The sequence below is a fragment of the Melanotaenia boesemani genome, chromosome 4 (genome assembly GCF_017639745.1).
Source record: "Melanotaenia boesemani isolate fMelBoe1 chromosome 4, fMelBoe1.pri, whole genome shotgun sequence".
NCBI lineage: Eukaryota > Metazoa > Chordata > Actinopteri > Atheriniformes > Melanotaeniidae > Melanotaenia > Melanotaenia boesemani.
This window is the reverse complement of record NC_055685.1, coordinates 11,546,235-11,562,994: the sequence shown is the minus strand read 5'-3', so window position 1 is coordinate 11,562,994 and position 16,760 is coordinate 11,546,235. Positions and strand designations below refer to the sequence as shown.

Below are 16,760 nucleotides of genomic sequence, written 5' to 3'. Positions count from 1 at the left end.
AAGCCAAGCTGTGGCAGGCAGAGAAACAGAAAGCTCTGTGACTGCAGTGCTGTTGATATCGTCTCTGATATTTTTCACTTTGTTTGCGAGAACTCCCTTCACTTCAGCTCTGCCTCTCCAGTTCAATCTTTCATATGAATATAACCGACTGACTTGGTGAGGCTGGTGCCAGCTTATGGAGCATGTGTGTGGCAATGCTGATGCATATGTGTGAGCATGTGCATGGAGGCTAACAGATGTAAGACAGAATAAATATTTGAGTGCGTATATGTCTGTGACAGCCCACACATGTGAGTATGCCTAAATGCAGATGTGTTGAGGATCTATAATTACAGAACAAGTGAGAGCTGGAAACTAATCCTAAAGAATTGAATGTGCCTCAGTGACGCATAAAGCCTCAGCAAGGTCCTCTGGAATCAACTTATACATTTATTCAAACCATTCCCAAGGCCTTTTATCTTCAATTTTACATGAACACATTTAACACATATAAACTATGTGGAATAGTCTCTGGGTGATTGATTCCAGACGACCTAGACACCAATCTGGAAACAAACAAAAAAAAAAAAAAACCCACACACAACTATAATAATTCGTAGCCAATGTAGTATGACACACCAGGAAACCCTGTTTTCCATGTCCTGATTGGTCAAAACTCTTTGAGTATAGTATACTCATTGTCTTGTTCAAGAAACCAGTATTTGACATGGCCCATTATCCTGCTGGAAGTAGACATTATGGGATTCTACACTGTGGTCATTAAGGGATGGACATGGTCAGCAACTCAGGTAGGATATTGTGCTTAAAGCATGCTAAACTGTGCAAACTGTAGCCCCAGTTTCCTGTTCTTAGCTGGCAAGAGTGGCATCCATGTGTTCTTATGCTGCTGTACCCCATTTTCAAGGTTTGGTGGTGGTATTCTACATACCTACATACCTTATTTGTAATCAATGGTTATTTGAGTTACTGTTGACTTTCTATTGGGCTGCACAGTGCTGTGGTGGCTAGCACCACAGCCTCACAGCAAGAATGTTGCTGGATCAAGCCTGAACTGGGGGGAGGTTTGAACCTCGGGGGCAGTGGCCTTTCTGTGTGGAGTTTGCATGTTCTCTCCATGTATGCATGGGTTTTCTCCGGGTTCTCCGGCTTCCTCCCACCGTCCAAAGACATGCATTGTAGGTTAATCGGTCACTCTAAATTCTCCCTAGGAGTGAGGGTGTGTGAATGGTTGTTTGTCCAGCTCTATGATGGACTGGCGACCTGTCCAGGGTGTACCCTGCCTCTCAACTGTTAAATGCTAGGATTGGCTCCAGCTTACCCACAACCAGTAATGGACTAATTGGTACAGAGAATGAATGGATGACTTTCTACCATTTCCAACCAGTCTGCTATCTCTCACATTAACCATTAAAACAAATTTCCTATAAAACTTTCCCATTACTATTAGATTCAATTGGAAAGTGTGTCTGGTACTGTAAATGGGAAAGAAAACGGAAAATAAACAACCTGATACAGCACCTTAGATGCATCTGTCAATCTGCATCCTTCAGACAATTCAACTACTGTTTGCTGAGGCCGTATCAGAAATGGTGATCACTGAAGTATAGCTGGCAAGAAGCCATTCTTAAGGAAGAGGAACAGGAAAGGAAAGGCTGAGGTATGTCAAATTACACAAGAACTGGACTTAAAAATCAGTGGAAATGTATCTAATTGAGTGGTGAATCCTCCCCAGAGCTAAAATCTCAACATTACTGAAGCAGTGTGGAATCATCTTGACAGAGGGAAAATAAAAGCAGCCAACATTCAAAGTAGAGCTTTGAAATGTCCTTCAGAAGGACAGAGAACTATTTATAAAGGGTGTCTTAAGACTTTTAAACAGTTCTGGATATTAACAAGGATTAATGCTTCTGTGTTGTTGGCAAAACTGCACAGTAACATCTAAATGTAACACCAGGGCTGGACAGTTATTTAAATCCTATTAATTAACATAACGAGTAATCATCTGATCCAGTTTTACTAACGTTGATGTTGTTGATTAATAAATTATTCTTTTATTAGCACAATCAATCAAGCTTTTGGATGTTTTAATTTGACTGAAGTGTCAATAATCAAAGTTTAGAATTTCAACACTCAATTGACATCAGTTAGCATTTTCACACTATATTTGCTCATTGTCACAAAAGAAAATGGAGTAATAAAAGCTGTGAGGAGTGACTGCAACCTAATGTCCACACCGGGGTTCTACATTGTTTAAACTCATAATGTGGCTGAAACAATGTTTTTTTTCCCATGCACAATTCCTGGAAAAGGAGCTGCTATGCAACAGTGAATACTCCCACAAAGTGACTCGTTTCATAATAGGAATGTGATCCATTAAGTCAAATAACATTTGGAAAGCCTGAAAGAGCTTAGTGATAATTTTATTTTATCATATTTATATGTGCAGGGAGCCCACAGGAAGTCTGGCAGTTTGGGAAGTAGAAATCTTGGACCACTCTAACCCAGCTAGAGTAAAGCAGGATATTGATGCACATGCATGCGCAAAAAAAAAAAAAAAAAAAAAACAAAAAAGCAAGGCTACTACTAAAATATGTCCTTTTAGGAGTTGTCCTCCATGAATGTGACTCTGCACCACTCACAAAATAAATGTCATTTAGTTGTCCAAATTCTTAATTTACTTTACTCACTCCACAACACTTCCTGTTAACTTTATGATAAGGTGTGGTGCAACCAATTCAGATTTTTAAAGTTCTATTCTTAGACATTGAAAAAAAGACTGCATATTCATGAACATAAATGCTAATCTCTGGAGCATTCTGACACATACTACATTTCTGAGTATCTTTTGGCATCCCCTCTAACACCAGCGGGAACATCTATGGTTCAGAATCCTGAGAAATCTCTTGGTACAGTTCCCTGGGAGAGTTGTGCAATGTTCGGGGAACACGCAATATAGACACACTGTGCAAACGTCACTGTCTTTATTTTGCCTTTTCCCCCCATACTGTCAAATAACTTGCAAAAAACAGATTGAAAGATTTTTTTTCTGCTTAAGACAGCTGCACTTTTACATAAACTCAGGGTGAGGAATTATCCGTGGAGTTATGCATGGAGATGTTTCAGCACAGGCTGAAATGAACTGCAAAGTAGAAGAGCTGATGTCAGTGCAGTATGATAAAGCATATCATGTTGCCTTCTTTTTAATCAAGAATACATTAGAGATAATGTGTGTTTGTGTGCTTATGTGTGTGTCTATCCTGAATAATTTGTCCACAGTTTGCTGTCCTTTCATTTTCCTGCATTCATTTTCAGATAAATTGTTTCACAAACAATTAAACACTACTTGAATAAAAATTATGGCTGCATAATACCATTATGGATTACACTGCATGAACATCAAAAAGGTATGCGATAAAACTGAATATTGCACACTGAATACAGTATTGTAATTAGCCCCAAAAATATTTCCTATTTAAAAAATTAAAAGGAAAAAAATATAAGCCTGTATCATTTAAAAAAGAAATTTCACTGAAATCCCCAAATTGGGAAAAAATGAAACAGTGACAGTTAAGCAGCTGGGAAAATATGAAATAAAGGACTTCATGACGATAATGGAGGATTTTAAAAAAAAACAAACAGGTAAAGATGTTTTTTTGTTTGTTTGTTTTTTTTTTTTCAAGGGTTCTTTATGTCCTGCGGGAGCTTAGGAAACCCGTTTGACAGCAATCACAGCATAGTCACATCTTACTAAAGGATAAAAAGCCATTCTCCCTCACTCTCACACCACACATGAGATTCCTCTGCTACTGGCCTCATTTCTGCTTTATTAGCCCTCTGTTATGGTTATACACACGTGTACAGTGTGGATGTTTGGAGCTGGACAATTGGAGAGATGGATGTGGATGGTGGACAGGAAACAGAGCTAGGGCAGAAACTGTGGAGGAATGCAGAGGAGCAGGGATGTATTAAGTAATTGAAAGACTGATGCAGGGATTGTGACTGACAGAGGTAAGAGGCAGGGAGCAAAACTCAGGTGTCTGGGTGTTTGTGTGAGTGTGTGTATCTGTCTTCCAATGGGGTATACTGAAGCAGATGCATCACATCCTGCAGCAAAACCACCACACCTCACTGATGAAGAAGTGACAGATCTGCCTCACTCTTTGTCTTCTCCCCCAATCCCACACATCCAAACACAAATACACACTATCGAGGTCCCTGAATGTGTTTCTGTCAGCTCTCGAGTAGCCTGTCATAAGCCACAGGTAAAATTATGTTTTTTTTTTTGTTTTTTGTTTTTGTTTTTTTTTTTCCCCCTGCTGGAAAAAAAAAACTTTGAAACATGTTACATTATTAATATTTGGTTGGAGGATGCTGCCCATATTTTCCAAGTGTTTTTTTTTTTTCTTCTTGCTACACAAAATGCAGTTTTATGCAATGCAATGTATATCTATGTTTACCATGAATACTGCATGTCCTGGATGTAGTTTGTGTCAAATATCTGTCACATCCTCACTTTCTGTCAGTCTCATGCATGACAGCATACAAAATGAATAAAATTCTAAAGGATGTCGATGAGAAAGTCATGAGAAAAAAGAGATGAGCTGAAACTGTTCAAGTCAAGTGAACACAAATGTCAAGTAAAATTTGGATTCTAAGTCTGATCCATTTAACCACGCTCAGGTCACCAGAGTCAATCGCTGAAACGCTTCTGCGTATTAAGGAAGTTTCCAAAAATTGGGTGCAGTAGCCAAAAGCTTCTTATCAGCATGCAGAGGACCATTTGTATGCAAATGGAAAAACAGAGCATGTATCTCTGTGATCTGCATAATACCTGTGATATTGTTAAGATAACATGAGACAACACAATCTGATTTCAATATGGCTGATGATGTTTTATGTTACTGGATGAAAATGAGACTAAAATAAATTTTAACTAGAAATAAAGTGACTGTGTAATGCATGTTAATCCACACTTTAATAGGGACCTTTTTGTTTGGATGGCATGTCAATACATTTTTTAATTTAATTTTTTTTTTTTTTTTTGTGGGGTTGCAAAAATATTGCGTGTATCTTATCTTGTGCAAACATGATCTCATTGTAATATGTTTGGATAGCATGCCATTTGAGTTATATTTACCCTCATTTTAAGCTTTGTCGTGTGATTTTTTTTTCACCATTAAAACAATATATAAAAATGGTTACAGCTAGAGTAGAAGTGCAGGGCATGGTGTCATCCTCTCAAAAAAAAAAAAGCCCCTTAATAGCATGGGACATGACTTGTGCGATATGCGATAACTACAATTTTTTTTATCCAACCAGGCTGGAAAGGCACATAAATAACACACACAAACACTTCTTCCCTCTATCTTTCTGGCAGGCTGACAGCCAAGTACAGCTTTTGAGCTCCACCATCTCCACCGGTAACCATAGCAACTTCCACATCGTCCAATTCCAGGACACACTCAGGGAGTCGTCCTTCTTATTCCACCAAGAAACATTCCTTTGCTGATACCCCAGTGTTGCTCTCCACCTCACGCTTGCCCGTTGATTTTTCCGTGTGCAGTAGCACACACATCCTCCTCAGCTGAAACCAAACTACCTGCTCACACAAACTCCAAATCTACTTACAGAAAATATAAGTGTGTGGCTATTTTTTTACAGATAGATTGTTCCTAATGAGTGGTGGCAAGCAGGGCATCGACATCAAGTGAGAGAGAGAGAGAGAGAGAGAGAGACTGACTTGTAGGATTCAGTCAGCCTCACCTGATGAAGCACAAAGAAATCGGAAAGTTGTGCATTTGCAGTAGAGTGGGAGAGTGGTTGGTGGTGTTGGGGGAAGGTAGCTTGTGTCCTGGTTTGGATTTGCACTTCAGTGTCAGTGTCAAAGTATCAAGTCAGTCAGGTTGTCAATCACTGTCTACATGCCAGCGTATCTTAGGCACTGATTCACGCTCTTGTCTCTGGATGTGTCACACTTTGTGTGCATGTGTGTTGAGAGACAAAGTGTGCAGTGTCTAGGTCAGTCTCAAGCCTTTCTCAGGCAACCATGTAGCTTAGCTGCTCAGTGAAGCATGATAACTAAGGTTAGCAGAGCGGCAGTGACAGGAGAGCAGGGTCAGACTCTGACATGTGGAAATACAGAGGTTCTGGAGAAACACTCACACATACACACACACAGTTGTCAGTCAGAGTGGATTTATATTAGTTCAGCTGTGGGCAGAGTGAACTGAATACATAAGGGATAATTACATTATTGATATGATTAGAAAGCAATAAACAGTAATCTTACATCTTAAGGAAACCATCTATATGTTGCCTTCAATGTGTCAGAATCTATTTTCTAAGTATATTCTAGCTTCTATGCATCTATCTGTGAGTGTGTTTCTGTGCATGTGTGTACATATGTGTGTGTGGGCCCTAATTACTGCACTGAAGAAGGGTGACAGTTGGGCCCCCAGGGTGCTGCAGGGCATCTCCTGTAGCTGTGGTGACTGTGTGAGGGTGGCAGCACACGCGTATACACCATTACACACATACACACACATATTAAGTAGGACATTTCTAGATATGACCTCATTCAGTGGGAAGCAGGATAGTTAATAGAGGCAAGACGGAGGAAGGGTGAGCAAGAAAGAAAAAGTCAGAGATAGATACACTAACAAGATACACTTGTTAAAATCCTGGTAGTCCACCTCGGGAAGAAATCACACACGCACACATCACAGCCTTAGTACAAAATTTAGCAGATAGTATTGTTTTTGTGCTTAGAGTCACTGGCGTGGAATAATCATGAAAAGTGTAAGATTTATGTAAGATGTTAGACATTTATTTATGTGTCATTATTTGCTGTGCCTCTCTCATCTTCCTCTGTCTTTACAGAGATGGATTAGACTCAAATGGAGAAGACAGATTAAGTGTAGATATGCCAGAGAAAATGCCAGACTATATGACATAGTTCACTAGTTACACAGACTTGGGCTGCGGCACACAGCTAACACTAGATTGCAGTCTGTGATCCTAGCAGTTTTCTATAATTCAGAGAGGATCCGAGGGGAGAGAGAAGCTAAAAAAAAAAAAAAAAAAAAAAACTTCTGAGGTTTCTTTACAGTCTCCCATGCGAATGGTTCAAACGCTGCCAGTGCATGCTAACTAACACATGCACACTCATATTCAGAAGCATACAACTGTTGATGTGCACTTTCAAAAATGTGCCCACATACGCATGGATGCCATATGTATGTGCACCAATGCACTCAAATTCTCACACACAGTCACGGTGCTTTAAACTCTGTGGCTCAATTTGAGGGAGGCAGGCTGCCAGAACAACTTGACTGAGCTTAGGAGCTGTTGAAGTGCATATTTTTTGTGTTTGTGAGCATGCATGCCTTTATGTGTATTTTTTCTGTGCCCTTACAGGACTGCTGTATTCATGGGTGTGTTTACAGCAATTGTGCATCTACAGCAGGTTCCTCTTGGTCACTGGAGGTTTCATTTAGAGACTTGGGCTGTCTTTCTTACCGCCAACCACAGTAAACTTGGTCAATATATTGATATAAACCTAAAATATAGAATATAATATAAGGTACAGGAAAATGGCTGCAGTCCATAAGCACGTACACTTCAGCTTCAATCCCATCTTTCCCAAGTGTAGGGTGGAAAAAAGCTTATAGAATGAAAGAAAAAAAAAAAAAAAAAAAAAACAGGAAAGGAGGTTAAAGCTAAACCAGATGGCAAGGGAGGAAGGAAAAGTGACAGTGAGGGTGAGAAATAGGGGGGTGAGAAGCAATTTGAGAAAAGGGAACTGGGGAAAAACTGGAAATGGAGTGATGAAAAAATTGAGATATCATGAGGTTGACAAATAGGAGAATAATAAATGAGGCATGTTGCTATTTAACACTTCCTAACGCAAGAAAGGAAAGGAGAACAAAGGATCATGGAGAACAACTTCTCACTCCCAACGTGTGTTTAGTGGTTTCTTTGGGAGTGATGGAAAGAGACAGGGAAGAAGAGCAACTGAAAGAGAACGACAGGAGAGGGAGAGAAAGAAAGAGTAGGAGGGCAAACAAGGTGACAAGGTGGCAGAGGTGGTATGGAGGTGGCGGGGGAAAGTCTGTTTGAAGTCCAGAAGTAATTTTCTAACACCATAGCTGAGGCAGAGGTAGCAAAACAGAGTCTGTTTACTTGTATGCTGTCCACACATTCTTTAGGCTGTCCACACTTTCAGCATCGAGTATTCATGTGTGTGGGATTAAGAGAGAGAGTGAGCTGAAAGGTAGAGGGTCCATGAAGCACTCAAGTATCAGTGAGGGGCAGGGAGTGCATTGTGAAGCATCTCTGTAGATGCTATAAAGTCTTTTAACGTGAATGGAGCATTATTAACTTGAAAGGATATCAAGATTTCGACTTGTAGCACTTCGGGCAGAAGTGAACAGCTGTTTTAATGTAGCCACATGCTGACTGAGTCCACCAGTTGCAGGTTTGAACAGTGAAATACACATGAGTGAGCGTAGATAGATAGATAGATAGATAGATAGATAGATAGATAGATAGATAGATAGATAGATAGATAGATGGATGGATGGATGGATGGATGGATGGATGGATGGATGGATGGATGGATGGATGGATGGATGGATAGATAGATAGATAGATAGATAGATAGATAGATAGATAGATAGATAGATAGATAGTGAAAGTCCAGCAAGTTCACCCCAAGATCAGACTGTTTATGTAAGTCTTATATAAAAGCTCAGCTGTTTAAAGTAAACAAGTATGGCTTGTTTGGAAGGACTGCCAGGAGAAAGGCTCTCTTGCAGTACAGTCTAGGTTTGCAAAATTCTACCTGAAAAAACCCTCAACAAGACTTGTGAAACACTGTCCTTTCAACAGATGATAATTTACAATGATATGTTTGGCAAATACAAAAAACCCCAAAAAAACCTTATTAGGACAAACCCCAGTTATCGAGCATGGTGGAGGAAGGGTGATGATTTGGACATGTTTGGAGCCACAGGACCTGGATACCTTGCAGTCATTGAGTCAGAATGAATATAAACTTTTTTGTATGCCACGAGCCAAATGTAAAGCCATCAGTCTGGCAACTAAGGCTGACTAAAACAAAACTATGGCTCCAAACTCAAGCGAGGTCAACTTTATTTATGGAGTACATCTTAAAGCCTGAAGTTTTCCAAAGAGCTTTACAGACAAAAACATGTAGTAAAACTGAAAAAAAAAAACAGCAGAATTAGGGGTGTTTATCCAGTTTAGGAAACAACAGCAAAGGAACAACCACCCCTAAGATTTAGCCTGGATATTTGTACTACTAAGAGTTCCTGGTCAGAATACCTGAATGATCTTTGTGGCACATTTAAACACAAAATAAAAACACAGCAGCAAATCTGCAACAGAATAACTCAAACAGAAAGTAATCAACATGCTCCAATAACCGCTGCTGAATGCTGAATGAATGCTGTGGCAGGGTTTTTAATTTAACACTTTGTTTTTTGTAAAAAATATTCTGCACAATGACGTGACTGATAAAACAATTACTTCAAGTTATCGCTGTCAAACAGGATCCTACAAGAGTAAACTTACCTTTTCAAACTCTGACTTAGTGTTTGTTAAATAAATCATGACATGCTGTAATATGTCATGTGACGTTTATCTGAGGTTGTGTTTAACACATTTTAATATATGATGAGGACTCGTCATTTTATTTAATTTTGTGGTACAGTCAATCTTAGAATTTAAAGTGTACATAAAAAAATGCCAATTTGGGATGCAGTTGAAAAGACTTGTGCCATTTGAATCATATGTGAATCATTTTAATTTAGCATAAAAGACTAAATTTAAAAGAGAAAGTGAAGTAAGCAGTAAGCACCTTAAATACAAAAAAGGAATCTTCAGAAGTAATTTTGAAATATTGGTGTGTAGGTTCAAAACCTGATAAAACAGAGTGAGTCACTGAACTGAGACCAGTATATCACTAAAACAGATTAAGCATAACTTTCATGGCCACGGCTTCATTTCCCCTTCAACCCAGTGCATCCCAGTGGGGAGATAATCTGGGAAATGCAGCGGTATCAGGTCCTTTCTAGGTTGCCTGAGAAGCCTTGTGAGACCCTCTGGAGATATGAGGCTTTGATATCAGGACCAATTATGTGGTACGGGTGCACACACACAAACATACGAACAGACACATGCACATGTCTCCAAACCCAAATTCTGCACACACACACTTTTTGGCCTTGGAGTCTGGTAGAAAGGAAAACAAAGAGAGAATGTGATACTGGGGAAACGCTGGGCAGGCAGAACATGTTCCGATTTTATCAACTAGTTGAGCTGAGCTTGAAAGCCGGAGACGATACTGATATTGAGAGAATGATAGATTGGAAACCAGAAAGGCTGAACCAGACTGAAAAAAGGAATTTGTGAGTACTGTGTGAGAAAAGAAAAAGAAAAGAAAAAATACACTTTGGTGTGTGTGTGTGTGTGTGTGTGTGTGTGTGTGTGTGTGTGTGTGTGTGTGTGTGTGTGTGTGTGTGTGTTAACAAATGCACAAAGACAAACATCGGATGTGAGCATTTCTGTAACATTTGTGGTGTTTTTTGAAAAAAAAAATCACTGGCTGCATCCACAAGCACATCTAAGCTCCATTAAATACTGTGCTGTATGGTATTGTGTGCATCACATAAAGGCTCACCAACAGCCTCTTTAAACACATACACAGTTACTCTGAAAATATATGTGATAAACAGTTGTTTCTGGGCTGAGTCACCTCCACAGAGGATCCCTCAAGATTAAGTTTGGCCTCTGGCTCTGCTAATTGGAGCTTAAAGTCTGGTGCAGCCCCTGGCAATGTAATGCTGTGTATGGAGCATTCTCCATGTGTGTGTGTGTGCCTGCGTATAAATTATGGATGGAAGCGGCTGCAGGAGAGTGGCCACACAAGCTGCTGCAGCCAGAGCATTTAGAGAGAGAGAGAGAGAGAGAGAGAGAGAGAGAGAGAGAGAAAGAGAGAGAGAGAGAGACCGAGCCAGTCCAAAACCATCGCAATCACAACATCACCACATGTCAGAGGCAGGTGGTTTGATGGAGAAACAGAGGAAGGAGCAGAAGATGGAAGGATGGGGGCAAAATGAAACATAAAAATGAAACAACAGGAGGACATAATGTGGCAGCAGGAAGAAGCATTCAAAGTCAGAGAAACACATGATCTGAGAAATCCGGATACTAATGGTGACATAAATGAATTATTTATACCCAGACTTTCTAATTACAGAGATCCATGCTTTATCGTTGCTATCTTTGTCCTGTTAATATTTCCCAGTTAGTTATGACCAATATACCAACTCTAAAATTTAGTACGGTATCCTGCAGAGATCACAGCAATTTACAACCACCTAACATCACAAAAAGTACCATACTTACAGTTTGCAGAACTAATACAAATTAAGTAAGTTTGAAAAATCTTTTCATCTAGAAAATCAATTTGAAAAAAAAGAAGCATAGCTATGACTCAGACACAATGACATCTGCAACAAATAAGCACAAGAAACGTCAACATTTTTGCTAATTTTTTTCTTATTTGTCAAGGTGAGCAAAAACTTTATTACTATTATTATTATTATTATTATTATTTAATGCACTGATCAATTTTGAGATTTGTTTTCATAAATCTTCTTCTGAAAGACATCCCAGATCTCAGTTCTGCTGTGTTTTGTGTCAGTTTATGCAAATCAGCCAAATTTGCATAAACGAACTAAAGATAATATCTGATATGCAAACATAAAATTACCTAAACCTTTGTGATGACCTTTATTTTATCTTTGTGACAAACTATGCAGTTTAATAATGATTTTAATACCTTTTCCCCATTCTATATATTTCTAAATATATAATTTTGTAAACAATTCTAAAGACCAGTGCACTCTCAAAGTAGCACTTTACTCAAGTTTAATTGAGATATTTAAAAAATGGATACAGTGTGTAAATTCACTTTCAGTTTAATTCACTTTGGTTTGATTTAAATTTCACTGGAATCTGAAGGTACTTTAAAGACACAGTCCAATTTAATGTGCCGTTTCAGTTACAAAAATGCTGGCAATTGAACTAGTATAATTTACACATTTAAAGGGGGAGTGGTGGTGGAGGGGCGTTACATCATTTTTACTTCATATGATGTTCATATTGGTTAATTAAATTTAATTTAAATCTTTAAATTCAGTTTAATTCAGTTCCATCTTTAAGTCACATTAACATAAATATAAAAAGATGGTTTTGATTTAGAGTTGGTGCTTTTTTATATTCCCCATGTCAATTTTCTTTTCATTAGGATATTTAATAATTACTATCTGTAAAAGATTTTAAACCAATCCAACTTTATCTTTTTCATAACAAAGTTTTCTGTGTATCTGTGCAGTTTTATGGCTAGCACATACACACCTGGAAACACCTCCATAGGTGATATTTAATCCTCAAAAAGTTCACTACAAGTTACAAACTTGTCAATTGTACCAGAACCTTGTAGACCAAGCACATATTCTTTCTCAGTATTTCAATTCTCCTTTTTAAAACTTAGATTTTCTCTTCACCATCTATGAAAGTATCTAAAATATGTATTCCATTTTTACTCTATAAAAAATAACTGGATTTAAGGTTGAACCACTGGTTGTATAGATGTGGCTGCTCTTCCTTGAAAGGTTGGACAGTTTTCCAAACCTAAAGGCCAGCACACTGTCAGAGATTAGTGATGATACTTTATTCCAGTTTAACTATAATATTTACAAAGATGATGGTAATGGAAACATTAGTTTATAAAATCTCTGTAATTTAAGGCACTTAAAGACACAATCCTATTTGCTGATTCAGTCAAAACGCTGGTAATTAAACCCTCAACAGACCACATTGTTTTGTATCCTCCCATATGCAGCTACCAGTAAAAAGCCTGATTCCAAAAATGGATGCATTACCATAGGCTTGTTAAACTGTAAAATCTTACCCTTATTCATCAAGTCTCCATATATAAGTTTTATGTCTTCATAGTATGAAATGTCACAGACATTAACTGGATATCACTGTATTTATAAAACCTATAAAAATTAAAAAGGAGCATTTATTCATTGATAAACTGATAATAGACTGTAAAGCACTTTATGGCCTTCAGTCACTGTGCTTCAGACAACAGCGTCGGTAAAGGAGGCAGTCATACTGGAGAAGTGTGTGGGGGAGGTGTTACCTGACTCATTTCCATCCTGCAGCTTTGTTCTATTGTGCTACAGTGCATGTGCAGGAACAATGAATAGCAGAACTGCAAGGTGTGGAGCTCATCGGTAACACTGGTTTCAGTAGATTTACCATCAACTTTGTCCTGTTTTTTATCATGCTGCTGTAAATTTACCAGGAGTTGTGTTTAAGGTGTGACTTTCTTAGATGGAGGTTATCGCATCGTTAATTCAGAGCTCGACAGGTTACCAGGATGAATTCTGAATTCAGATTAGAAAGGGCACACCTGCTGCAACTCAGATATTTAGGATTTTTTTGTGTTGTTTTGTTTTAATAATATTTATTTATTGCTTTGCACATTACACCAAAGAAAACAATTACCAAAGTAACAAAACAATACACAATTTTGCATTTCACCCAGTCATACACAGAAAGACTTACCTGAGTGACATGATCTTGTACGCATCGGGCAGGTAGCACCTCGTGTTCTCCATCTGGGCTGGGTCCGAGTCACAGATCTTGTCATCGGTGCGGCCATAGTTGGCGCTTTCAATCATGATGACATCAGTGCCGGGGCAGCGTAGCTCTATGGGGTAGGACTCGCAGGACAGCTCTCTGCGCACAACTGCCATGGGGATAGGAGCACGGCTATCCACTGGACACACACAAATACACACATTGGTAGAAAAATGTTATTTCCCATGACGACAACTGCTTCTGCTCGTGCATGAAAGTAATGCAAAACTGAAATTACTGCTTTGTAATAAGCTGTTTTGGGCATCACTGTAGATAGCGGATAATTGTCTGGCAATTTTAGCTAACACTTACAGCTACAGAGATTACTCAAAAATGCAATTCCTAAATTATTCTCAGACGTTATGAGTTTGATCCATGAATCCACTTTAATATAATAGGAAATGTGTCATTAATTTTGATGGCAATAAAGCTACTGAACTTTCTTTCTACAGATTTTCTTTTTTCTTTGCCATACAAAGCAGCTGCTTTCTAAAAACTAAGCAAAACTTGTGCTCCTTTATGCTAAATACAGTGATGATACAGAGATACTGCACAAGTGCTGTGATCCTGATGATGTGGGGCTGGATGTTCCCAGGGATTTTGGTTGTTGTGTAGCGTGGATGTTGTTGTTCTTTGTTGTTCAGAGGAGCTATCCTCAGGAGCTTCACCAATCATCCCTTGATAGATAGGTTATTAGCAAGGTGTTCATGTGTTATCTTTTTTTCCATCACCTAGAACTTTAGTAATATTAATGTAGACAGTATTATAGTTAAGTATATGCATGATATCATGTGTCAACAACTGCCTTCTCTACAACAATGTCACCTGAGAATTTAGCTTCATTCAGAGCAATATATATGTTATGAATTTTCACTGTTGAATAAACAAGTAAAATGTAATAAATCTGGACAAAACCATTGAGGCCGAATATAGAAAGGAACAGCTGCTCTATTTCAAGGCCGTTCATCTTGTCAAAGCCTTTCAAAGTTCCTAAATGCGTATCCACACATGCATGTATGAACACAACAGCAGTCAATAGACACAGACATACAGCATCTCCAAAAAGCGAGCCACACTACCACCTTCCCTGCTCTCCCTGTCATGGTAACCATAGAAACCCTGTTCTCCCTCCCTTGGCTCTTTCATTCGTTAAGGGAGCGTCATGGTTACACATATGCAGCAAAGAATCTGAATGAGCTCAATGACACTCTGCCCGGGCTCAACTTAAAACTGCCCTTCACCACATCACACACACACACACAAATACACACTCACATACAGGAAGACATGCATACAAATGTTCTGACTGATGGAATGTAGAGGAAGAAATTCACAGCCATTGTTGCTGATATCTGTGTGGTGCTAGTACCTCAGGGCACAGCATTGGTAATGGCAGGCTCTAGCTTAGAGATAGGACTGATATATAAGTGACATTTACTGAAAATGTCCTCTTTAATGAACAGACTCATGCACACACACGTAGGTATATGACCGAAGGCTGTGATTAGACCTTAAGCACACATCCAGATGGAGCGTGTGTCTCAGTAGTGGGTGAAGAATTGAGGGACATTGCATGGGGAGGGGGTCTTGTAGGGCAGTGGGTCATTAGTGTGTTACAGCAAGTGTTGGTTTGTTAGTTTTTCAATGGCTGCATCATGACAGCTTTTGAGAGTTTGAATATAAGTGTGGAAGAAAAGGTTGAGTGAAGCATACGGGGATCAATGCACAGTATTGTAAGGCATCTGTCTAGACTAACTTGAGACAAGATGTCTTTAAGTGTTGCCTTGCAGGGTCCCCACTGGACATAAAGCAGGCATCATGACACTAATATACACCAGAGCAGATCATTTCAAAGAGGCGTCTTTCTGTAGCACAGTTGCTAGTTATTGCTTATTTTTTCATTCATTTTTATTGACTTTTATTCAGGAATAGTGGTACAAATAATTCTGTTTTAAAACAGTATCCTAAAAATATGTAAATACTAGGGATGTAATTGATTATGATATATTATATTAATTCATTATTATAATTATTTATTATTCAGTTATATTAAATTGCTGATTTTGCAAATTTGGAATTGAAAAAATTCAACATGTTCTTTCTTAAGTGTGTCTTACAAATGATTACTGTATTACTATTTGGTTAATATTTTCAATTTAGATTGATGTTATTGGTTTCTTCATCATTGAATCAATGTATGTAACTACATGTAACTACACTGATAGTTACACGCCTACTAAATACAACCTTAATTGAATAACCACATAACAAATTACACTCTCATTATTTAACAAAAATGAAATAAAATGAGTAATTCATCTGCTTGTAAAGCCACCTATAAGTGCAAAAATGTGAAATAATCATGTTCTGCGTGACATTAGGAATATCCCATGTCATAGTAAAGGAATTTTGATCCAATTTTCTTTCCAACATGTCTCAGTTCACTGAGGTTTGTGGGCCTTTATTTATCCACAGTTCTCTTAAAGTCCTTCCACACCCTTTCAGTTCGGCTGAGGTCTGAACTTTGACTGGGCCATTGCAACATATTGATTTGTTTTTTTTTTAATCATTCTATTGTAGATTTGCTGCTGTGCTTGGGATCATTGCTCTTCTACATGACTCTATTTTGGTCAAGCTTTAGCGGTCAGACTGGAGGCCTCACATTTGACTCCAGAAAATGGTATAGTGTCTCGCCTGATAACAGCTGGGATAGGCTCCAAACCCCTGTGACCTTCAAATAGAAAAAGTGGATAGATGGATACATGGATGGATGCTAATTGAGGCAGATGTAGATGAGATGTAGCTCTTGGGTTTATTGCATGGCACAGCCTGAAATTTGGGTAATACTGCTGGGATTTTCTCTCCTGGTAAGATTGACAATCAGACTGAATATTTTCCACTTGTGAATCATTTTTCTCACTGTAAAGTGAGACACTCCTAATTTTCTGGAAATGGCTTAAAGCTTCCTAGATTGATGGACAGCAACAGATGTAAAAGCTCATGGATTAAGTCTTCCCACC

The 16,760-nt window shown here is 38.6% G+C and overlaps 1 protein-coding gene across 6 annotated transcripts in view; it reads right to left on the bottom strand.

The window, feature by feature from the left end:
• The window catches only part of adgrl3.1 (adhesion G protein-coupled receptor L3.1), a 139,717-nt gene that overhangs the window by 82,273 nt on the left and 40,684 nt on the right, over window positions 1-16,760 (bottom strand). For all 6 annotated transcript variants that reach the window (XM_041982979.1, XM_041982982.1, XM_041982983.1 and 3 more), the window contains one exon: window positions 13,666-13,879. In XM_041982979.1, the coding sequence (XP_041838913.1) occupies window positions 13,666-13,879 (214 nt within the window). The remainder of the gene's footprint in view (window positions 1-13,665; window positions 13,880-16,760) is intronic.